At 36.9% G+C, this 25,472-nt stretch overlaps 1 protein-coding gene across 1 annotated transcript in view; it reads left to right on the top strand.

The window, feature by feature from the left end:
• Window positions 1-505: 505 nt before the first annotated feature.
• LOC104468020 (rap guanine nucleotide exchange factor 2) overlaps window positions 506-25,472 on the top strand; it is a 41,281-nt gene continuing 16,314 nt past the window's right edge. The window contains exons 1-2 of the mRNA XM_010082009.1: window positions 506-878; window positions 21,672-21,803. Of these exons, the coding sequence (XP_010080311.1) occupies window positions 819-878; window positions 21,672-21,803 (192 nt within the window). The 5' untranslated portion in view covers window positions 506-818. The remainder of the gene's footprint in view (window positions 879-21,671; window positions 21,804-25,472) is intronic.

Here is a 25,472-nt window from a genome sequence, read left to right on the forward strand (position 1 = left end):
AACGTGATTATATTGGCGTATTGCATTCAGACTCATGATTCTCTGGGTTTTTGTGTGTGTGTGTGTAACTGTGTTGTATTTTTGTTGCTGACTCTTTGGATGGTAGACGTGCTTGTCTTGATTGCGTGGAACAGGCATCATAAAATTAAATGTCCATCAATGACATGCTGCTAAGATTAATTGTGCAAACTTGGTTAGCTGAGTGGAACAGAGATCACTGGTCACTACTCTGGCAGCAGCATCATTAGCAGCCAGAGGAGGAGGTCCCTATCCGCGTGCTCTGCCCTGATTTTGGGGGAGTGGAGGGGTGGTGGTGGAGGGGGTGAGGCTGCGTGTGTGAGTGTGTGTGATTGCAAACGAAACAGGAGTATTAACAATGCTTGGCTGAATGCTGGAGGCTGGTTCCTGCACCCTGACTAATATCATACTGTATTAAGCCTTTTTGAGGGAGTCTCTGTGCAGTCAGCCATTTTAGCTTTTTTCCTCCTTTTTCTTTTCCTTCCCATTCCCCAGGCTCGGGGAATGGTTTTGTTCCCTTGGATGAATGCTGGATATGTAGGGTTTCGTCAGGCTCTGTACGTCCTGACATGCTTAGACTTTCCGTGTTACAAAAATGGAGACTAAGGCTGTCGTTTGGATTGCTGCTCTGCACTACAAGTGCAAGGGGGGTTTTGAGCTTACCCGTAGTGACACTTTTAGCTTCAGCTTGCTTTCCACCCCTCCTCCTCCTTTTAATTTAATGCTGTAGAGGGTGACTTGCCATCCATAAGAAATTGGTACATGATGTGTAAATTCAGTTCAGCTTATGTTTCTTCATTATGAAACCACTTGCAATCCCGGCTAACCATGGAGTTATGGGCCAGCAGGAGAAACACTCTGTAAGTATTGCAAATTCTGTTTGTTCTATCAATAACCTGTCACGGGCAAACTGCATGGAGACTGAAACTGCTTGTCGTCCTGCTCACGGGCTTTCCTGCTTGTGAATTTAATAGGAGGTTTCGAGGGAAAGCTGTACCTGAGGTGGCGTTAGACTCGGTGGCTGTATAAGATTGTTTTTAGCTTAGAAAAGGCAACTCTGTAGGTTCTTTTTAAATGTTAAAAATTTACTGAAAAAATGCTGACATACTTTCATTGGGCCAGAAGCTGTAAGCATTCAGTTAAAAACATTATGCATCTGTTAAAACTTTAAAGAAATATTCATGCTGTATAACAAGTGATATAATTGTAGGTGGTGAGAAGAATAGATTTATTCTGTCTGGTGTAAGGTACTAGTGTGCTGTTGCCTTGTAGCATGGCGTTGAACATCTGTGATACACTTGTGCTGAAAACGCAGAAACTGTTAGTAAAACATGGAATGAACGAACAGTGTAACTACTGATGCTTTCTAATTGATCCCATGAGTCAGCTACACCTTTGTCGTGCTTTAATCCCATAGGCTGCCTGTGTTTATTGTTTGGGAAAAATGCATTCATAAGCAGAAGAGCAAACATTATTTAATGAGGCCTCCGGTGTCAGGAATTAGAAATTTAGTTTTGACATGAAAAAAGATTCTGAAAGTATAGATACTTATCCCTCAATTAACATGTTTAAATCTTCATACTAGATTTTATATGGTTCAATGTAACTTTAAATCTTACAATTTGTTTCTTAAAAAGATATTTATATATATATGTTCTGTGCATACTTACTGTGTATGTGTTAGAATGTGCATGGGAATGTGTGCCGTATGTTTGGCATATAAAGCTAAGGATGATAGATATTGGGAAGATGTGATAGCAGGAACTTTTTAAATGAAGAACACTTTATTTTCTTCAAGAATTCAAGTTTTGATTGTGTAGAAATATGGAAACTCATCTAGAAACATTTTAGAATGTGTCCAGTGGATTTTTCTTATGCATTTAGGAGACATATCACAGTTTCTTGTTGTAGACTGTTTTGTTCCTTTCCCTTTTTCTTAATTACATTTCAAGTATAAAGGAGTTCATGTTACCAAATCATTTGGTGTTCATGAAATATTTAGAACTTAATCTAAAAAAAAAAACACTTACTTTCCTCCTGAAATTCAAGTACTGAAGAAGCTGAAATAGAGTAGGATACCTTGAATTTGCAAATAGGAATAAAATGAGAAAGCCCCTTATGTATTGGTTTTTCCTGTGCTTTCTGCTCTCCAAAGAATGTTGATGAAAAGTTCTAGATTGATTCTGGTAACACAGCAAGTCTAACTGTTATAAAATAACTGCTCATAGATAAAGGAAAAAATTAACCTGGCATTTTAGAGACTCTATATTACAAGCTCTGTCATATTTTAGTTGTGTTACTTTGAGTTAATTAAATCATAGAGATAAATTTCACTCTTGACCAAAATGTAGGAATAATAAATGGGAAAATGTTAAAGTATTGCTTTACAAGAAAATTAGTTTACCTTAAGAAATGTGCACATATGTGTAAGAGAAACAAATTGTACTTCGACATAGGGCTGGCATACAATTACAGATTTTGTATGAACAAAAGATATAATTTAGAATTTATGCAGAAGTTTAAAATGAAAGTGTTAAGGGCGCATCTTAGCTCAGCAAAAAACACCACTTTGGCAATGAAACTTTCCATGCTTTTTCTCCAGGTAGGTGTTATTTTGCTTGGAAAATGGGACTGAAAGATGTGAATTCTTGGTAGAGAGGGAAGGCAAGCTTGGAGTTTCAAGGTATACACACTTTGTCTTGCTTTGCCTCAAAGCAAAACTTTTTGAATTAATAATTTTTGGTTATGAGTTATTTTCCTGTTAGTATGTTCCCAGAATCCTAAATCTGTTATTGATATCTGACTTGATCTTATTTCAAGGAGGAAGTCTTAATTACTTCTGTGACATCCTCGCCTACATTCTCACAGCTTGATTTGCTGGGACAATGTGGAATTGAATGCAAAAATCTCCTGTGCGAGGTTTCACAAAATTCTGTGAATTAGTTTTAGTTCATGTTGTTAAATCTTAATTTCACACTAGTTTAGTTAGGGAATGAGGGATATGGTTTAAATCTACTGTTCTGTGAAAATGGTATGCAAAGTGACCATTATGTTCATCATGGTGAAAATGGAGAGAGAAGTGAAAAATTGTGTTGTTTTTCCTAAATTGTTTAATATAAGAAAAATCATCAGCATCAATCAAGTGTACTGGTCCTACGTGCTTCATATTTCATAAATTGGAAGAGTCTGAAGCAGTGCTGTAGACACTGATCTGAACATGGTGTTGATCTGTGGGTGATGTTCCTTGATGCCAACACAGCTGTTGTCATCTGCTGAACAGGGAGTAAAAGTATGCTCTGGGTGAAAGATGGCAGAGAAATCAAAGCTGGATTGTTGCAAAAGTAGTTCCGCTTAGTTCTTGTATTTAATGTACTTAAGTGGATTTCAGTAGGTTCATTCTATTTGGCTGTGTCCTTGCTGGTTTTAAGCGTCCTCTCAACTAGCTTTGCAGTGCTTTCATTACAATTTTCCTAATCTTAAATGTTAGGAGGATGAGGGATGTTTCAAAAAAAAATTTTTGTGGATTTTGAAACAATGATCTTTTGAAAATCTTCACACATTGCATCTTAAACTTGTTTTATTATGTGAAAAAAAATCACTTGAAAGTCTGGTGTGTGAAGGTTCCCGTGGTAGGCTCGAGCCTAACAAAATGCTATCTTTTTATCTCATTTCTCCTTTTCCCTTTGATGTGTTGTTTGGAGGAACTTTACTCAAGGTTGTCTTAAGAAAAAATGAAAAAATTGACAGGTATAATGGCTTTTAAAAATGTGACTTAAGATACATAGTTCTTTCATGACTGTCTAATGATTAAATCCTGAATTGCAGAGTACATTGGAGTAACTTACGCACAACCTGGAAGAAGGTATAGGTTACGTTTTCACTTTGGGTATTATTGAAATGAAGTCTGCTAATAAAAGATATATTTCACTGCCAGCCCAGTGACGCTCTTTTAGTGATCACATAGGTACTGCAGTCTTTTGATGTGCTTGACCTGTCTTGAATTACTGAAAAATATTGAAAGCAATAAGACAGATCTTTGGCTTGTTCTTACCATTCTTCAGTTCACAAAGATTTGTGGCCCTGTGCCAAGGGTCCCCTCAGTCCCAGGAATAAGAAGGAAATGAGTGGCGTTTGGAGGAAAAGTCTTGCATGGTAGTTGTTCAAATCTAGTTATTTTAGTTTGATGTGTGTAGTAAGGGTGCTGGTTGGTGTGCTTTCCTAAGAGATCTAGAATTACACAGGATAAGCATAATCTTTTGTTACTGGAAGAGACCATCAGTATTATTTTATAACTCAAACAATAAATGCCACCTGGTTATTTGTCCTTTGAGCATCACACAGCACTAATAAGACATGGAAAGGAGAGGTGTGATGGTGTGATCAGGTGGCTATGCTTGGCAAGCTGAACAATCAGAGGTGACATCATACATGGATTTTTTTTTTTGTATGTGTGTGTATATATATGTATCTGGGGGGAAAAAAATAGATGTATGAAAAAGAACTCTGACCAGTAGTAACCTATTAGCTACTGTAGCTGCTGATGGATGTAATTTTGTTCCTCTTAATGAATTACATTGCACTGGGACTTGATACAAATTTCTTTTCTGTTGTTAGGCAGCTCTATCACTTTGAAACCAGATTTCTAGTTTGGTCTCTTCTGATTATTTGTTTCCTTTTAATTTATATATTTTTAACAAAATATCCTCTCTGAAGACCAATAAAGGAGTTGTGGATTTTTCATGTGATTACGAATAGAGTTTTACCTCTTCATAGATGCATTATGATACAGTCTTTAATTACATGACCATATACCTTCCACAGGATTCATCTCAAGATGAATAGTGCTTGTTTTAATGAGCATCTGTTTGATATTTTGGGCTAGCTTCATTGCTCAAGATGCCAGGTTTATGGTGTACCATTCAAGTCCTACTCAGAAGATGAAAGCAATAATTTTTTTCTTCTGTGGCTTTTAAAGATGTTTGTAACTACAGTGTTCAAGCGATTCATTAAAGTAGTGTTGGGGGGGGGAGTTATCTTCATTTTTTTCAGGTAGCTCTACTGAAGCAAATCTTTGACAAAAAGGACAGAATTTTGAGAACTTAAGATGCTTATTTCTCAGCATAGCTAGGCCTAAGTAAGTGTTGAAACTATGGATTTTGTTATTTGAATTTTCGTGTATTGGCCCGGTTCAGGCACGCACGGCCTAATAATCATCTGAAAGGTTGATTTTAAGTGACTTGCCTGGCATCCTACCAGAGATCTGTGGTAGAGTCTGGCTACATTCCTGTTCTCCAGGACAACATTTAGCTGCAGGTTTTCTCAAAAGCTTATAAATGGCAAAATTTGGATCATTCCATAGGAATGACAGTGAATATATTAGTGACCTGTAGAGATGGCAATGAAAGCATCCTTGGCACAAAAGAGATGTCCTGCCATCTTTCTGTTACTGTTTCAAGGCCTGAGGATTGGAAAAAAAAAAAAAGAAAACCACACCAAAAAAGCCACCATCTATGTGTATATTGTGCGTGTTTGTGCACAAACTCGTGTTCTCTACATTCTTAAGAAGTAGCTGAAACTTTTTCAGGTCGACATGGGTAATTGGCGTACAAGATCTCACAGTAGGGCATTTGTTTAGATAGTTTATGAAGTAAAAAAAAAAAAGTTCAAGCCTCACTATGAGAATTGGGAAATAACATAAACGATATTACTGGTTCTGATTTATGTTCCAAAGTGGCCAATTCTAGTGGTGGTGTTGGCGTGCTGGCAAAGTGATATTTATAATGGTGCGCACTGAAATGTGTCATTTATAGTCACAATACAGATGTGAACCTGAAAAGGAAAGTCAGCTTCTTCCAAAATGCTGTTTTGAGACCAACAGATTTATCATTGCTAGTTGTGGGCACTCCTGCCTGATTTTCAGGCATGCTGAAAATCCATCTGAAATTGAGAGCTGTTGAGACCCAACAACTGGAGGAAAAACAAACGAACAAAATAAAAAACCACACACCAAAACCAAACCGAAACACCAAATCCCAATCAAACAAAAAGTCAAACGTCAAAAGAAACAAAAAATCCTAAATCCCTTAAGGTGCTGTTAATTTGCTCCTGATTTTGCAACTTAATAAAGACACAGGAATAATAGAATCTTGGAAAATCAGCAGATAATGGACTGTGTTGTGCTAAGTAGTGCAGGTTAAAAATATCAGGAAATTAGCAATTGTGCATGTAGAGTAGCATGAAGTCCATTGTAACTAGAAGCATGGTCAGTTAAGGAAATCCTGTGCCTCAGTACGTCAAGTTGATTCTTCCACCTACAAAATATTTGCATTCCCTTGCAGAATACAGGCTCAGGAGTTTTAAATAGTGGTACTTATGCTTGTACCTAAACAATTTCCAAGTGTATAAACATAACAGTTTAGCAAGTGGACCTGTAGAAATATTCCAGCAAGTTGAAGTAAATGAGGTTTTTGGAAATTTCATTTTTATTTATGTAAGGCAGGGAATCTGACAGTGATATGCAAAGAAATACGTAGCTTAGAAGAGGATTAGAAACTTCTGCCAGTTGTGTTGCTTGTTTTTGCAGTTGTGATTGCTGCTGCTGGTACGACTCCAGTATGAAAAAGCGAGGGGGGGTGTCTCATGTTCTCTATCTGCTGCTAAGGTGACCTGAAGCTCATCTGCAAAATACTTCTATACTTGACAGCTTTACAGGTTGTCTGCAGCATCAATGAGGTGTCAAAAGATAACTGCACCTGATTTAACAATATGAGCATTAGGAACCATAATTTCTGATTAGTAAACGAGAATTGGATAAACATTTAGACTGTGTTCAGAGCATCAACTCTCTGGGATATTTAATTATGTTGATGCTGGAAATTCTTAAGAATAGGGGGGGTTTTAAAGTGTATTTAAAGTTTGTTTTTTCTTCAACTATCTGAGATGTTTTTTATTCCTTGGTGTGTTCTAGGCTTTAAATTGCTACAAATTAGTTCTTAACAACATCCTTGATGTTTGAAAAGCTGAACTAATTTTACTAACTCTTTCATGAATATACAGTGGTGTGATTTTTGTCTGACTGAAATAAATACAAGATTTTCAAAATCTTAGGGTTATTTTATTGAAGTCTGATTTTAATTTTTGATATCCTAGTTGCAACAGCAAGTATGTAACTGGACTGTTATTTCTTTTCACTTACTGTTATTGATGCATTCTTGTTAGCACTCTCTAAACTTAAAAATTAATGGAAATACAAGAAGAAAATCTTGATAATAGGGCATTTCAGGAGTCCATGCAGGTAAGGGTAATACTGAATCAGTGTTTCCAGTGTTCTTTATTGCCAATGGATGACAAATTCTACTGACTTTGAAGACGCCACGTGATGAGCCTAGGTAATGTTAAGGATTTGAAGTGGATGACAAATACTACTGACTTTGAAGACGCCACGCGATGAGCCTAGGTAATGTTAAGGATTTGAAAAAATTAGATATTAATGTCTCAAGATGTACCCTTGACCAAAGAACCTTGTACCTGCCACACTTCATTTTCAATATTGTATTTAAGAGTCTGGTAGCTGTAGTGCAAGAGAAGCACTGACTGACCCCTGCAGGTCTGCAGGCTTTTTAGGATTCTAGCCTGTGTGTGCTTAATCCGTAAATCTGTTGCTGAAATGCAACTGGCACTCATATGGTATCCCGGTACTGGATGGTTGGTTGGTTGTTCTTCCAGTTTTGTCAGCTTGTCCGTAGTCTTTTTTGCTGTTTGTTTTGACATGGTGATGATTCAGCTGAGCACCACAGGAAGAATAAACTTTACAGAAGGGGTCTCCAAGCGCTTCTCAGTGGGTTGCTTGTGAAAGCTGATCCTGTGCCCAGGAGCTGGAATTTATAGGAGTGTTTGTCATTCCTTCCTAAACCTGTGTTTGTGTGGGGATACTAGAAGGGCAGAAGAAGGACAACAGATTGCAATGCTTTTATGTGCGTGATGTTGAATGTAAATAGTCTTACATTAACATCGCACCTGACCCAAATAGTGATGCTACTTATCCCTAATACACCTGAGACATAGGGGTGGAGATGAGCTATGGACTCATTTTTTTTTTCTTGGAAAAGATGAAGGACGCAACCAATTGCATCTGGGGAAATAACTGGAAGATAGGATGAAATTTTATAAATTTTGCAATTTTCACTTGTGATGCTGGTGTTGGTTATTAGAGCAGTGCAGGATAGGAATATACAAGAAAGTGGGTCCAGCCTCTGGTCAAAGGCTTCATCTGTCTTTTTGCATTGCTCTCACTGCGAATGTGAAGCTTGCTGCCATGAACCGACTTCATGGTATTTAGCTAACCTGGTGTTCTCTACTTAGCCTAGACCTTAAGCTGGTCAAAAAGCTAAAAATAACGGCATCAGGTTTTTTGTGATCTCCATTGCAAATATTGGAGCGCAAAATCCCAGCACGTTTAGTTCCCTTTCCATGAAATTTGAAAGAAGATTTTCTGAAATGGGGAGCAGCCTGCTAAATCTCACAGCTTGGACTGGCTAATTTTCTGGCCTTTTCCGAGTCCTGTGTTATTGGCAGTCAAGTTGATGTCTCCTGCCATTCCTGTCTGGAGTGACCTAAAAGGTATCAAATAATTTGGTGTGTTTCAAATTGGATGGGGGTGTGAGTGCCCCTACTTTAATTCAGTGTGGCTTTCTGCTTTTTTCTTTACGTACCTTCTGAGTTCCAGTTTAGTCAGTCACTGTAAATGACAACAGAAAGTTCTCAACTCTTTGACAAAATGTGAAGATTTTGCCTTGGATGAGAAGATGGTTGTGACTCTCTACACTCATGTATGCGTACCTCCATGGCATTTGCATCTGGGAATATGAAAACTGGTTTAACATCAGATTTCCTGTGCAGCTCCGGCTTCTTAATTTGAATCAATAGCCAATTCCTTTCAAAAGAGAGGAAAAGCAGGCTTGTGAGTTAGGATGCAAAGAAGTGCAAAGTATTGCTTTCTAGCTGCACTTGGTAGCTGTTAATGAGCTGAAAAATGCAATGGCAATCATAAAATGTAGCTCCATGGAGCACTTCTAACTTTCTACCTGTAGTTAACCTACTTCGACTGTCCCAGGGTTGGCTGGTGACCAAATGCTGACGGTAGGTAGCAGTAATGTGTCCTCTTGGTAACTGCAGTTACCTGATCTTCAGAGGTATAGGGACAGACAGGAACCACATTGTAAACCCAGACAATAACCCAGTGGACAAATTCCTCAACCTGTGATTTCTTTCACTCGGTCTATAAATATTGCCTCATTTTATCTGACTGCAGCCTGACAGCTTGCTTGCTTACAGGCTGGGTCATTTGGACACTCCAGCTGGGTAGGATTTATTAGGTTATAGCTTGACTCCAAACTGTGACTTTGCAAGTATAAAAAATGGATTAAAGCTTTTTTTTGCTGTTCTGAGCAATGATTTCATAAAAATGACATTGTGCTATTTTGTAGATCTGCTCCCTTTGTGTATTTAGTCATGTTGGCTTGCTTTATAGTTAAAAATAGGCTTTTACTGTTCTGTGCTGCTGTTATTCCTGTGGAGCCAAGAGAATGGGAGCTGGGTTGTGCTCTTAGTACTCCAACCACAGCATTGTTTCCTAAATGCTTATCTGCTCCTGCCCGCCTGCCAGCCTGCAGGAGTTGTTACAGGAGTGTCAGGAAGGTCTAATGTGGCATGATTTTAAAGGGCATGGTAATGCCTGAAAAAGAGAACATGGCTGCAGAAGTGGACCATAAATTTAGTTTTGGTAGTGGGATTGATGGCTTGAAAAAGTGAAGAAGGACATTGTACCTGAAACCTGGACCTATTTAGTTGTAGTTGAAAAAAATAATCATTCTAGATTTTGGGAAATCTAAACTGAATTGTGGGAATTATTTCTTAGCTAGCTATATCCTAGGTTTGCTGAACCATCAGCCCTTGTCTTATTTTAACCCAACTACATTTTTTGCACTCTTGATTTGTTTTTTTCTTATACATAAGCAGCTAAAGGTACTTCACAACTTTTTCATTGTGCACTCTGCTGCTTCACTCACTGCTGCTTGACCTCTAAATCTTAATGTATTCCTGATAAGAAGCTAGGAAGAAAAAAAAAAAAAAATCTTCCAAATACTTGGCAGGCAGTAGGTCTTTACTCTTCTAGATTGCTCAGGAAGGAGCCAGGTGTCAGACTTGGATGTGTCTCCCTGGTGCGCTTACCTTTTCAGTTTTGACCCACAGCACCAGTGGTTTTTTAAGTAGTTTTTTTGTCCTTAGAATAAGAAGCTGACTATAGGGGGCTTTTGTTTGAAATATCTATAAATAATGTAGAAGGATTTTTTTTCCCTGTTGTCCTTTTAAGGAACCATGAGGAAAAAGACAATGCGTGAGTTTATGCTTTTCAGAGCCATTGTAAAGTGTCCTACGTAAATAATTAACTCCATGTCTGGAAATGGTGGTCCACTGAATTTTTTAAGGCAACAGAGAAGACTCATCTTAGTTCTTTTAAAAGTAACCTGTTGTAGGGGCAGATTAAAAAGCAAACTAAAATGAGAACAGTGTCAATTTCTGTTAATACCTGCAGAAGGCTGCATGCATGGTGTACCTCTCCTTGCCTGTTGGTATTTGACTTCTGCAACCATTTTCTGTTGCATGACTCCAGGAGTTTTCTGTCCTGTTAGTCTTGCTCATTTCCGAAACACTAGGTTGTTTTACCTGCTCATATTTTTTTTTTGTTTGTTTTGTGAGAAGATGAGCAATTTCTTGCACTTCATAGCAAAGGATTTCAGATATTTCTGTTTAACAGAGAGTTTCCAAGGTCCCTGAATACAGCTGCTATTCCTGTGTAAATGGATACAAAAGCGTAGTTTCACAGTGGTGTGCATGTCAGCAGGAGTATACAGAAAATCTGGTTATCTACCTCTTTCCTGTTGAAGGAAGAGTTTGCTTAGACAGTTAAATGTCACTCCTACACCTGCTACTTCCATTAGTATTATACATTACTGTTCTTTCTGTGATTATGGTACCCAGGGAGATCTAAATTTAGGAATTCCTGAGTTAGAGTAATATGATTTTTTTTCTTTTTCTTTTTTTCTTTCTTTTTTTTTTTTTTTTAAGTGGAGGCTCAATGTTCCAGATGGGGTTTTATTCAGTTAAGCAAGCAGAGATAACATATTTAATGTAGTAAATGACTAAAATGTCTACCACTTTTATGAAAGAAAGTAACCTCCTTAATCTCTTGCACCGTGGGGTGTTATCGCAAAGACCTTTCTAGTGCTGTCAGGAATCAGTGGTTAAGATTTGATTCTCAGATTTTCTGGTTATTGCAAGGTGACCTAATGCAATAGGTGATATGCATGCACACATCCTGGGTCTCTGTAGCTTATCTTCTTTTCTGGAGAAAAAAAGATGAATTTCACTAATTTTATTTCTAGAATGGGCTGCAGTTACTGGTCCTAGTATTGCCAGCTGGTTTCTGTGCTGCTGATTTTTTTATGCAGCTTGGCAATCTCTGATTTAAAATCTCTTCCTAAATAGGCATCATTAAAATATTTCATGGTATCAGTGGAATATATAAGTGGCTACAAGAGTTGTGGTTTTAGTATGCTGTTGACCTAAGGCAGGGATATAAGGGATGATTTAAACTCTGTGTGCACACCTGCACAGACACAAACAGATAAATTTCTGGAAGTCACATCTGAATGTCAGCATGTTAAGCAGAATAATGTGGTGCTTCAATTGAATTGACGATATCTCCTTGCTCTAAAGCAGCCTTGGGTTTGGCAGGCACCATGTAGAGCCGCTTTGTTTTGCTCCATCATTGAAGGAAGTTGCGAAACCTTTACCCTGTGAATATGTTATTGTGGACATTTGGAAAAGTTGCGTGATTTTTTTCTAAAAAAGGGGCTAATTGAACTTTACACTTTGAATAACTGACAGACTGCAAAGAAAAGCTCTGCAGGTTGTTTCAAAAGTCAATGGAAATATTGTTAATGTAGAAGATGGTTCTGTGTTGATTTGTGTAAATAATTTTAAGTGGTTCTGCACAGTTGTTGCTGCAGAGTTGTTGCTCCAGAATTTAGGGAACAGCTTTGCACTAACTTGAAGACTCTCTGATAAAAAGAAAAGTGTTCCTTTACCTTTTCCCTTCCTGCGATCACAGTGAGTACACACGAGCAGGTCTTTTGACCAAACTAGCAAATATTCATAGTAGTTCAAAGAAGTCAGAATCTTGTTCTATGCAACAAAAGAAACTCTGATGGTCTTAGGAATGCATGATACCATGTACAGATTTAAGAGGTTGTGTCAGTGTGAAAAAGCTTCATTGCTTTTCTTTGGGTACCATATGAGGGAAAATGTAGATAAAATAATGTAGCAAGCAAAGCTGGGGATGTTATAGCAACCTTCATGGCATGAGTACAGTTCCACTTTCAAAACTCAAAATAAGTAATAAAGCTGTTTAACTAGCAGTCATGTTAGTATAACATTAAAAAATCATAGATAAGGTAAAATAATACTATTTTAAGATTTTGCAACATTAGTCGTGTATAAAGGGAAATGCCTGTCATTTAAAAATATTTTGAGTTGTCTTCTTGCTGTGCTATTTTTGTTATCCAGAAAGACAGTGAGCCATTATGTATATGACTTTATAATGCAATTATGAAACCTTTTTGCTCTCTGTACATCAGTCTCAGAAGCATCATCTATAACCTTTCTTTCAAAAATCACTTTATTTTAAAAATATCCCCATATTTAAAGCAAAATTATTTATTAATTTCTTCAGGTTTTCTTTTGCTTGAGATGAAGCAAAAGTATGCATTTTTCATTGTCAGACAATGAAAATAAAGGAAACGTCTATCGTAGAGCAAGCACATGGAAAACAAGTAGTGTTTGATTTCTCATTTGGAGCCAGTCATTATCAGAAGAAAATACGTATATTCCTCTCTTGCTTAAGTTACTGAAAAGTCATTGCATTAGGGGGAAAAAAACCCCAAACAGCTCACTTTTCTCATGAACTATTCCTTAATACTACAAAGCAAACATAATCCTTTAGTTAAAACTCCCAAGGGTGGCATTGACATGTCTGCAGCCATCAAACATAAAAAAAAAAATCCATTTAATTTCTTGTAAATTGTCGTGCCTCTATTTAAATTTCCATCAAATTTCTTTCTGTTAGTTTGGTATTTTATGGAGGTGATACTCAGTGTACAAATGGAAATCTCTATAAGCAACTCCTTATGTATCTATATGTTAAAAATATTTTCCTTGGAAATGTACAGAATGCTTAATTCCTTCCTAAGAAGCTACCAGTAAGAAAAATCTAAAAATGTTATTATGTTAATTATGTTGATTTTTGTCTTTTTTCCCTCCTTTGATTAGTCTGCTTTTGAATGATAAGTACATAAAAAACCAGAATGACTTCAGGTTTTTCTGCTAGGAGGAGTGACATGGATCTGGAAGGGATTTTCTGGGTCACTGCTGTAACACACTGTTGCACAGCGCATTCATAACTTTGCCTAGCTTCAGTTTGAAAGCCTTCTCTACCACAGCTCCCGTTGAGCCTGGTTTTAAGGATCTTTGTGGTTCATTAGGTAGCAGCCTTCTTTCAGCTTCCTGCTTATTAGGCTTTGCACCTGCATTGCCTTTTACTGGAAATATTCCTTTTTCCTCCTTCCTATTTCTAGATGGTGATCATACCCTCTCTCAGCTTGGGCTGAATAAGCTGTGGTCCTCTTGCGCTTTCTCAAATACTAGTTTTTCTTCTGGTAATGCTGATGGTTTTTCTCTGTGTACGTGTTTATGGCTTTAAGTCCATCTCTACTGAAAACATAAAGCTGGGAATGTGTGCTACATTTCCAAATGAGGTCTCTGCTGGGGCTGTGGAGAAGAGCCCAGAACTTCTGTATTTCTGGACAATGCATGCTGTGGTTGCATTAGATTCTCCTTCTGCTGCATCACCTTAACAGTTCAGTCACGTTCTGATAAACAAATGTCCTGAAACTCTTCACAGTAATTTCTGAAAGATGAGTTCCTAGATTCTTAGCTTTTGTCTCCAAGTGCATGAACTCACATCTTCTCATCCTGCATTTTATTTCTCTTACTCCAGGTAGGAGTCATCCTGCTCTCACAGAAGAGCATCCTGCTCATCCCTTGTACCAAGAGTGTCTCTTTGTGGTGTGTTACCAGCAGGTTTTACCAGTGTGTTTGTTTTTTCCCCCACTTGGAAATATGAGAAATCTAAGATCTTTCCTATATCTATCATTATTCATATTCCATCTTTAAAAAATAAAAATTACTTATGTAGTCCTTAATTTATTTTTTCTTTATTCTAGAATCAATTCACTTTGATTTCTTTTACTATTGTAAATTAGTTCGGTGCAGTAGAATTCAGTGCTGTAGTTTAGTATTAAACTGCAGTAGTTCAGAATCAACAGCTGCAGTTCACAACTGAGATGTGCCCTCATGAGTGTTTTGAAAAGCTTAACCAAGTTAAGTCACATTGGCTAGAGTGCTGCAATCATGAAGTAAAATATTCCATGACTGGATATAAAACAAAAAAGCAACACGTGGTGTAAGAACACCTTACAGATGGAGGCTTCAACACTTGAAATCGTACACGTCATAGGTCTTTGCTTTAACCATTTTAAATGTGCCCAGGATAGATGTTTTCATCTGTAGGCTAGACTCTTTTCTTGTCTGTAGTGTGGTTTTCAGTCCTGAATGGTACTTTAAAGCTAAGCATAAAATCTGGCTACAGGTGCCCTCGGTTTTACCCCTGCTGCTGTAAATGCTCTTCAGCATCCCCCAAGTCTGCTTGTTAGACTGCTGTGTAAGAAACCCAAAATGAGTCTTTATACAAGGTATACCTGAGCACCACCTCACTTAAAATGTTCTCCAGGATCTAAACCATCTTGCTTGAAAATGTTTGAATTAACATTTCCTGTAAGCGTATGTGCCCACATAAAGTGTTCCTGAACTTTTTTTGCTTTTACATCCTTAGGCATAAATCTTTTGTCTGATTTCCTGTGGCAGCAAAGCTTGTGACCAAGTTCTCTGTTCCTTCCTCTCCCACGGTTACTTGTAACAGGCCAAAGAGTTCAAAATTTAACCTTATAGGTCCCCAAAAATCCTGAAAGTAGGCTATTTAGTTTCCAGTCGAGCAGTAGTTCTCAGCGTATTAAACACTCAAACAGCCAGAAGAGAAAGTATTTATAAATATTTAACTGTGGGAAAAACATCAAGTGGAACATGCATTATGTTAGTATGAAAATCAGTTATTCCCAAGAGAGAGATCTCTGCAAAGCCGGGCTTTATTAATTTTTTGTCCTCCACGTCTGTTGCTATTAAATAATGGGGAGCTTTTACTGAAGTTCAGTGGTTGAGCTCAATTATCTGCGCTCCTACCCTAGAGATATTTCAGAAGTCAACTGAAATGCCTCAGAACGATCTTTCCTTCAGCCTAAACTGCAGTCGTCATTGAGTGCCTGTCCCTGGTTGTCACTTTTCATTATGTAGATTTCCACAATATGAATTCCCTTCCCAATTTTATTCAGTGTTTTTGGGAAGCTGTTAGTCTGTGTGTGGGCACGGGCTGTGCAGGCTCTGTTAGGGCTCTAAATGCGAGTGCTTGGTTGGGACAGCGGGATGCTACCGAGAGTTCTATGGTATGTCCTTTTGTTAGAGGTGTTCTGCTGTGATCTTTGGTTAGAAAAAGACTTGCTTAACAGCAGTAGTCCTCAAATGTGATATTTTCAGAACATGTGTCTTGTGTTGTAGTCAAGATGAAGAATATTTATAAGAGTGAGTCTTCATGGAGTTTGAGCTACAGTTTCACATAAAGATGTCTATTTGAGGAAAATGTGGAGATTCAAAATAGATGAGGTACTATTGTATAAAGCAAATGATACACAGAAAACATAATTCAAGTTAGAAGGTTTTTCTTTAACTCTTGCTGAAGTTTTCAGATAAAATACATAGAAACAACTTAGTGTTTTCTGTCCCACCCCTAAGTACAAGGAAATGCTGCTTCCATGGGAATTGCATCCTAATTTGATCTGTATATAGTTTAAACTTTTACTTTAAATTTAACTCTCTACTGGACATGTCAGCCTGCATCATGTCTATAGACAGAATCGATAGAAATTTCTTTATTATTCTGTGATTACTCACATCGACTGCTGTGTTTTAAATCACTGAACCATAAAAATGTTTTACTTGATGTCTGTCTTGGTTAGTGAAAGAGTTATATTGAAATAGCAAGTTGCTGAATACCCACCATTATTAGAAGTATTTGTTCCTTCAGTCATTAAGTATAATAAATCTGGGTATATCCTTAAAATTCATACAGCAGACTTACAAACATTTAATATAAAAATGAATGTTTGCATCAAATAGTGAAAGAAAATATTAGTGAATAGATAGGATACTGAAGAATACTGAGTTGATGGTCTATACTCCTGTAGTGCAATAACAATTTTAAAATTTCTATCTTGGTGGGGAAAAAAAAGGGAAAGACTAAGGCATAGTATTTATTTTATTTGGCTGCTGTTGCTCTTCCTTTATGAAAAGATACAGAATACCAAACTAACTTTGTTGTAATTATTTAGATTTGTGGGACTAAGTGCATCATCTAAAAAAGAAATAAACAATATTTTTGTGTTAGGGTGGCTTTTATTATGTTATTTTACCCGTACAGAGGTACTACAGAACAAGTCCTCAGATGCATGTGTTTAGAGGCTGATGAATCAGTGTTTGCTTGCATTTCTTTAATTTCAGAAAGTGGAAACAGAGGCTATAAAGGTTATGTTTTGTGTTGTCTTACATCTACTGTGCTTGCTTGGCCTGTCTCAGTGGCATCAGGAATTGCGTAACAGTGTCACGCCTTTGCACTCTTTAATTCCATCTTTCTGCAGATGCACTTCAGTCACTTTGCAGGCTTTAGAAATCTTTCATAAAGTGCTGACTGGCCTTCAGTAGAAGACCTGGTTTATAAAATGCTTACTGATAGGTTTGCTCTGAAATGAGTGGTATGTTGGAGCTCTCCAACCAGAATTCCTCTTGTATTTTAAAATTATATTCTTTTGTCTGTCTTTCTCACTGTTGTCTTTATACTTGTTTCCACATATAACTGTGTTTAAAAAAAGAAGGCAAACCAAAATCCAAACCAAAGATCTCCTCACAACAAAAAACTGTACAGGAATACCATTTAAATGAAGAAAGTTTTTGGTGTCATTTCACTCATGTTTTACTGTTTTCATACCTTTTTATGATGTATCCAAAGATTTTAATTTCTTGTCCAGTAAATATTCTGAAAATATAGATTTTTTTTTTTTAATACTGTACTAGTAGGATAAGCCTAGTGATTTCTTGAGTAGAATTTGCAATAGAAGTTGCCTTTTGTTATACAGAAGGCAGTCTGTAGGGTAGGAGAAAATCATCATGTTCTTAAAATAGGAGGAACATATTCAGAGGAAAGTAATTGTTAGCTTTGCATGCATAAAGCAGTGACTCACTTTGAGGGTGGAAGTAATAAAATGCAGCTTTTAAGATAGGAAGATGTGATAGGGTTTAAAGTATTGTGCAGTTCAAAATGGAGATACGTCTTTGTCCTTATGGTAGTTTCACATAATTGTTTAAGTTTTCATCTGTTTTAGGGTTCTCAGGGACTAAAAGCTTGGAGTTCCCAGATGTACTGGTTTTCCTCTGCTTTCTGTCCATGTGTGTAAACTGTTTAAATGTGTGTATGTACGCGTACGTGCTCACTGATTAAGAGCTACATGTGTATTTATAAAATATGTTTTTGACCTCTGTCAAATTAAGATTAGGGCTTTGGTGTTAACTATTTTATCAGTTCATGTTTTGTATTAAAAACTTTTCTTCCCCTGTTATACTTCATTAGATCTATGCGTATGCAGTCTAAATGTTTCTCATTTATGAAGTTTGTCCTGAAAATAGGTTATCAGGACAGTTACCTGACCCTTTTAATGGCTATTAATTATTTAGTATAGTGTACATATAATGTATTTTGAAACTATATTTACTTAAGAACAAATTATGCATTAATTTTTCGAAATGACCCTGCTGTGTTTTTACTCTGTCTGATAGTTCCTTATGATGCTGTGACTCCAAGTGCTCAGTAATAAAGTTAAGAAATATTGTAGTTGCTGGCTTCAGCAAGGTTGTAGGTTAGTGTTGTTGCAGAAAAATAAGTGCTTGTTATGTAAAATATAGGAGTTACTTTTGATCTTTATTACTTTGAATGACTCCTTAAAACTAGCCATAATTTAATGAAAATGGAAAACAAGATAAAAATGACTCTTCAGTTCTGATCTGTGGTGTCTTTGGTGTGTGACAGGAGATGTTACTGAGGCAAAGGGTGTGTCCTTAGACTTCCTCATGTTGCTGCATTGTCTGGAGGATAAAACGTGTGCCTGTACCCACTTTAAAATGTTACAAAAAAACTTTTATTTTTTCTGTTATACTAAATAATAAAGTCAGTACTAAACTGTTGAATGGACTGATAGCTGAATATAAGCACAGGGTGCTTAAAAAATTCATAATAAATTGCACAGCACATATACCAGTTGTAGTGACGTTAACTGTCATGTTTCCCAAAAGCCGATTGATGGTTCCTAGACATTTTTTTTCACTGGATATAGTAGCGTGGTTTCATTATGTTGTTTTTCTAATCATGTTCCACTGCAAGTGAGAAATTAAGTGTAAATATCCTGGTTTGGGGTAGGCAACTTTGTGTGGGTTGCTGGCACTGCTAAGGCTGTTGGACGTTGCATTTTATTCTTACTCTGCTTCCTGAAAACCATTTACCAGACATTGTGCTCCAGGAGTGACAGGTGTAACCTCTTACATAGAAGGCTTGAAGCACATCTGGTTTATCCTTGTCATCAGTGAAACATCAATACAACAGTGCATTGTGTACAACTGTGTAAATTACATATTTTAAATAGCAGTATGTGACTAAGATAGAAATGCATGCATTTCTCACACATGCTTTTCATTGAGCTCACAATTTAAATGTTGTTTCAGCTTATTTAATTTTTGAAATTATTTTTTTCTTTGCACAACTTCTTGCCTTAACTTATTTGGGGGTAGGGCAGTCAGAGTGGATGCTGCTTTCGGGCATGTAGCACAGAGATGTAGTATTCTGCAAAGATGTGAGCATGTGCTTTCTGCTTGTGAATAGTCGTATTTGATTAGGATCAAAGTGAGTAGTTAGTTTGCCCTAAGTAAAATGCCTGCTTCTGATCTTGTGCTGTCACCATTTGGCAAGCCCAGCTCATGCAGCATGGCTTTGACTTGAGGAGTTATTCTGAAACCAGTAATCACCAAACATTCAGCTGATTGTCTACAGCCAAAAAAATTCAGAAGGTTTGCTTGTATTTGCAATGTGTTTCATCAGTTGTTGTGGAATCCCCTGCCTCTTCCTATCGCCTGTGTAGTAACAAGACATAAGTTATTGCTGTTCATTTAAAACACTAAGTGCGGTCATTATATCAAACATAGCTTGATTTCATTTTTTAACATACTGACTGAATTTGCTTTGATGTATGATTCTTAAGAATTGTTATTGCATTGATAAAAAATAAATGCAATTGGTAATGACATGGAAATATTTGCAGGGCACGATGAAAAATTGGTTGTATTTGGCTGGGCTTAAGACTGTTGACATGCACCTCCCTATGGAGTTAATATTTATTTGTGACTGAAATAGTTATTACTTTATGGAATGTAAGCCTCTCAAAATATGTCTTTGTGAGTTATCATTAAATGTGTGAATCTTAGATGATTTGTGCATGTATCTCAAAATAATATATAAGGTTTCTACTTGGGAATAAACCTGGACAACTTTAATTCTAAGAGATTGTACTTTTAGAAGTGTTCATGAACACATTGCAAAAGCTGTGATGGTTCATTTACATACATTCTACCTATGGAATGTACATTTATTTGTAGAATGGCTCAAATAATGATAAAAAATGGACATAATGGCCTGAATATCAGTAAATACTGTTCAGTTTCATGCTAAGTCAAACTCAGGTTGAAAAGAGAAATATCAGAGACAACAGATATTATAACTAACGCATTCCTTCATACTGTATTTTCTCCTTCTGGCATCTCATCAGCAGTGGTGAGCATAATTAGATTTTTCTGGAGGCAGCGTCCATGGCTGTATGTATTAGAGTGTTGCTTTTGTTAATTGCCCTTCTTTGTTGATTGGTATATGAAGATCAGCTCTAGCCTCGGGGCTTATTGAAGCTTTTTAGGATTATTAATGACTGGTTCCTGTTTTCAGCCCCTCTTTCAGGGAAAATATAAGAAAGAATTCCTTAAAATGTGGCCATTTTTGCTATCACTGGTGCAGTCATGCTGTGATAAGGAAGAAGCCTTTTCAGTTGTGTTAGAATAGTAAATGCCAGTCAGTCTAAAGAAGACTAAGTTTCCCAGTTGTCTGTGCTTTTCACCACAAATCCTAAAGCCGACGTTCTTTCAAGGCATGTTCCATAAACAGACTTAAACCAGGCAAAGAGCAGTAAAACAATTCAGTACCTTTAGCTGTATAGAGCTAATCACTTTCTCAATCACACTCTTCTGTGACTTGCAGATGGCTTTTTTCCTAACCTTTTATACTGATTAACCTATTATCTCTTGCCCAGAGAGAATGGCAATAGTGCCAAGGTAGCAGTCATAACTGACATGAAGGGACACGCTGTGTATGACATTCTTGGTACAAACACACCTCTGTAGAGTACCTAAAATTGATACATTAACATATTTTTATTAACTAGTGGCGGAATGCAAGCTTCTTGGGGGAGAGAAGTAATTTGCCCCTGAAATAACGTTTAAATATTTCTTCAGACAGCAAATATTTTCCTTTATCAAAGTTCATTTTCTGCAGTCTGGCAATGTTTACAGTTCTTACAGATTTTCATGGGAGCTGTGTGCATAAAGCAATAGTAAAAATATATGTCACAAATCTTGATGGTGGATGATTGTTAAAAGATCAATTATGCTGTCTCAATTCATTCTGCAGCAATGTGCATGAGCAAACTCATTTCAGGATTGTACCTCCTGGCAGTTGTGTCAGTCTTCCCACATTTCCTATTTGCCATCATTTATTTGACTTAAAGTATACCAGATAGTTTGATGCCTTGAATTTTACTTTTCTATAATGTACTTCGTCAACTTCAGAAACAAAAGAGTTCGTTAAATTCAGAGCAGTACTTGGGTTTTTTGAGTATGTGACTTTACTCGCTGTTAATTCCATTCTACAGGAAACCATTGATATTGAAATTAGCACAATATTCATGTGTGCTTTAATTCTATCCAAACCCCATAGCAAGATACTGAAGAGTTTTGGCATAAGGGTTATTGCTTCACTGGTATTTTCCCTCAGATATATGTTTTTTAAAAATATATTTGCAGCAATTTGGTGGTATTTTGCTGACCTCTGCATGAATTGAAAAAATCTTCAAAACTGAAACTTCTGTGCTGCATTCTCAAGCCCCAATGGTTTTCTTAATACACTTGGTGCTGGCAGAGAGTAAAGTGTGACATAAATTATTTTAATTCATTTTGCTGTGTATCTACCTCAAATTGTAATGATGCTTTTTCTGCTCCACCTATAGCTTCCTGCAGATTTCACAAAGCTGCACCTTACTGACAGTCTCCACCCACAGGTGACCCACGTTTCATCTAGTCACTCAGGATGTAGCATCACTAGTGATTCAGGAAGCAGCAGCCTTTCTGATATCTACCAGGTAAGACCGGAGTGGATGCTGATGGGAGGTGCAATTGCCAATAGTTTTGATGTTAATAGCTGAACGCCCGTGCTGTTGCGAATTATCAGTTTTTGTCTGAAGCAGCACTCAATATCTTTTAAATTTTTTTGTTGTTGTTGTTTACTTGTAATAATTTCAGGCTCTTATCTGCCATGTACTAGATATGATGTTTGAAAAATGTGTAAAAAAACCAGCTGTGTTGTTTAGGGATCCCCTGATAAAAAGTGCACATGAGCTGGGCATTAGGATTAAAAGCTGGATCAGAATTTCAAAACTGTAGATTTAGAACCTTGTAATGTGAGGGATTTTTCTTCTTGTTGATGCTCTAATTTACAGTTCTTAGAGGTGTTGGTTTCGAAATCCAGAACATATTCAGTGGTAAAGAGAAAGAAATATGCAGTGAGCAGCCTGTGCTGGCCTGACTTGAGGGGCATATTCCAGTTTCCCACACCCTGTAAAGACCTGGCGCCAGCATCTTGGTAGTGCTTTCTCTTCTGGCTGTCCTGGTAAAGATGGAGAGGTTGAACTGGTGAGACTTCTTAAGTTGTTATGCTTCAAGAGGGCTTCTTGTCATAAAGATCTATGTTCTTCATTTGGAACAGCTTGAGTTTGGAGAGATTTACTGCAAAACTGATCCAGAGGGTCCTGAGAATACTTTGGGGTGTGTGTGCTTCCTCTAAATAAAAGTTAGAAAAAAATCAGAAATAAAAGGTCTGCATCCTTCATTTGGTATTTACAGTTCTTGCAATGTCAAAGAGGAGGGTTTGTCCTTCTGATAAGAAACTATAGCATTTTGTTATTCTGAAAAAAAAAATTATAAAATCTAATTAAAATGTTGTTCTATTGTTGTAAAATTTTAACAATACCAGTTCTATGTGAAGTACTGCTTACTAGGAGAGGAATAATGTTTGTCTGGGATGCTTTTAAAAATATGCAAATGTAGCCATTTAAACAATGGGAAAAGCATAATCTATACAAGTACATCCAGGTTCAGTTGTGAGCAAAGTTGTAGGATGTAGTCTACTTCAGGTGAATAAGCTTGTAGGCTTTTCTGCGGGACAGAATAGGCTATAAAAAGGTCCTAGTTCGATTTAGATAGTAGTTGCAATAATGCAAAGGTTTATTTTTGTGAAAGATGTCAAAGTAACTGAGCACTTTAGGCATAGCATATGCCAGTCAAATATGTCTGTCAGAATTTCTTCTGAGAGAGAATCTCTTTGAGACAGGATTTAGGTTTATACTGTGAGGGTGAAGAAGATGAAAATCAGCTTTGTTCATCAAGTCTTCTATAGATTTTCATACCCTTCATTCCAAAGATTTTACAGTTTAACATAAAAATAAGTACCTCTAGAGACACAGTTGTAGGTGGCATTTAGTTATAGTCATACAATTACTCGCTAGATAAGTTGGGAGCAAATTTTTTGCAGTTTCAGAAAAAGTTTTATAACTGCGAAAAGGACCAGTGAATTTATGGAAAATTAAGAAATAGGCTACGGAACCTTCAGAGAAATACTTTATGTGGACACCAACCCAGTGTACGACTCCCATAACAAGTTTTCTTTGCAATATTGGAATCAATGGGATGGTTGTTGTTTGAAGAGAGTTAATGGTTTTGTGAAGTATTTACATGGGGAGCATCTACTTTTAAAATATTCCTTTCAATGTAATTTTAAAATAAGTTATTGAGGGTACCTTATCATTCTTGATGATCTTGAAAATATTATCTGGTTTCTTCAGTTACCGTAAAGTCAATACTTCATTTAAAGATGTCTTGGCACAGATGTACTGAGAAAGGAGTAATTATTAAAGCAACCTATATTCATATCAACATTAAGAAATATGAATGTATTTTGTGGAATGTAACCTCATGTTTTTGTGTTAATACACATATTTAAAGAAACCTTTATTAAAAAAATATAATTGATAAATTCAGGTATGGAAACTGATAAAATTCTTAAATTATTGAGTTTAACTTTATGGTAGCAAGTATTGTTTGATTTAATGATTTCTAATATTGTAGTAAATCATTAATGTCTTACCTCAATTTCAGTTGTAAAGGAATGTAATGTACCAATGTTAAGTTAGGTAAGAGTACTGCCAAAAAATCACACAACAAAATGAAGTGGTTGTAATTTGAATTCTCTAGGATCAAGGATTAAATAAGCAGAAATATGTTTCTAAACTGAGAGATTGGATCAGTCATTCTCTCTCAATTGTTTGCCTTTAAATTATCTCCCCAGTGTTCGTTCAAAAATAGTAAACCAGAACGAAGTCATCTCCATGATGTTTTTTTACTTCAAATTTAATAGGTCTTAGGCAAAGCTCAGTACCGTTGTTCCTCTGATTCTTGTGTTCTATATATAATAGCATCTTTATGTTCAGTAGAGTGGACTTCTGTTCATTATGCCTAAGTAGAAAGGAATGATTTAGAAAGATTACCATCTCATCTCTCAATTGATAAATAAAATAAATGTTTTCTTTTTTGAATTGTACTATTAATTAGATCTTTACTGTTGAAAACTGAGGTAATGATATGCCATGTTTTTGCATCCTACTAAGTTTTAGTTCTGTAGCCTTAAGAGCAGCTGTTTGCAGTGAAAAATATATTCATGGCTTTTTAAGTTTTTTTTTAATGAATTATGAAGCTGAATCTTCAGATGCTTTCAGCATTGAGCTGAGAATATTTCCTTTTAAATATTAATGCTGTAACTAAATTTGTTTGTCAAATGTTGCACATGAAAGAACTTCTTTTTGGATAAGGAGTACATACCAAAATAAAAAAAATAATCCTTTGTGTTTACCCCACCCAAGTCTCAAAAATATTTCAGGTGCCAATCAGTAAGGTCCTTAAATGTTGTTACTTTTGCTTTAGGAAATAAGTTCACGATGTGACTAACTCTAATGTGACTGGAGAGGAAGGGGATGGTGAATGTTAATAGATTGTGTGCTGGCTTGTATTTGCCAAGAACAACATTTGTGTTGTTTTGGCAAAGCAAATCATTCACTGCTGCTTCTCATGTGTGGCTCGCTCCTGCTTCTCATGGTTAGTTAATGCCTCCAACGTGGAAGCACATACCTGTTCCTATACGCTCCTAAATGCTGCCTATACCTGCCATGTATATTGCCAGATGATGATCCCAGTTTGATGATTCCCAGCTCACGTATGCGTGTTATTCCCCCTCCCTGTTTTGGGAAGGTGTTGTTGTGTTGGCTCAGCCCTTTCCTTTGCCCGCCTTTCTTCTCCTTATCCTGTCCTCGGGCCGGTGGCTTCCTGTGGCCCTGCGGGCCCTCTGCTCTCTGCCCAGATACTCCCGGCCCTGCAGGAAACTGGGAACATCCTTTCTGAGACCCTCCCAGGATGTGTGGATTGCTTGGAAATTTTCAAGATGTCAACTTTGTTTTCTCACGAGTCTGATACGGTGACTCGTAGAAGAGAGGTCCACCTTCCAGAAAGCCCTCCTGAGAGAGCCCCGACCTTTATCTATCCAAACAGAGATAAATGCAGCCTGTCCCCAAGTCACCGTGTGCAAAATAAAGAGGTTTTACCTTAAGATTGTCAGTCTTTCTGACTGTGTCAGCCTCTGCAGTGCAGGGCTCTGGGTGATGCAAGTATGTCTGGAACAGTAAACTCAGTCCTGCTGGACTACA

This window comes from Pterocles gutturalis, unplaced genomic scaffold, assembly GCF_000699245.1.
Source record: "Pterocles gutturalis isolate BGI_N339 unplaced genomic scaffold, ASM69924v1 scaffold9884, whole genome shotgun sequence".
Classification (NCBI taxonomy): domain Eukaryota; kingdom Metazoa; phylum Chordata; class Aves; order Pterocliformes; family Pteroclidae; genus Pterocles; species Pterocles gutturalis.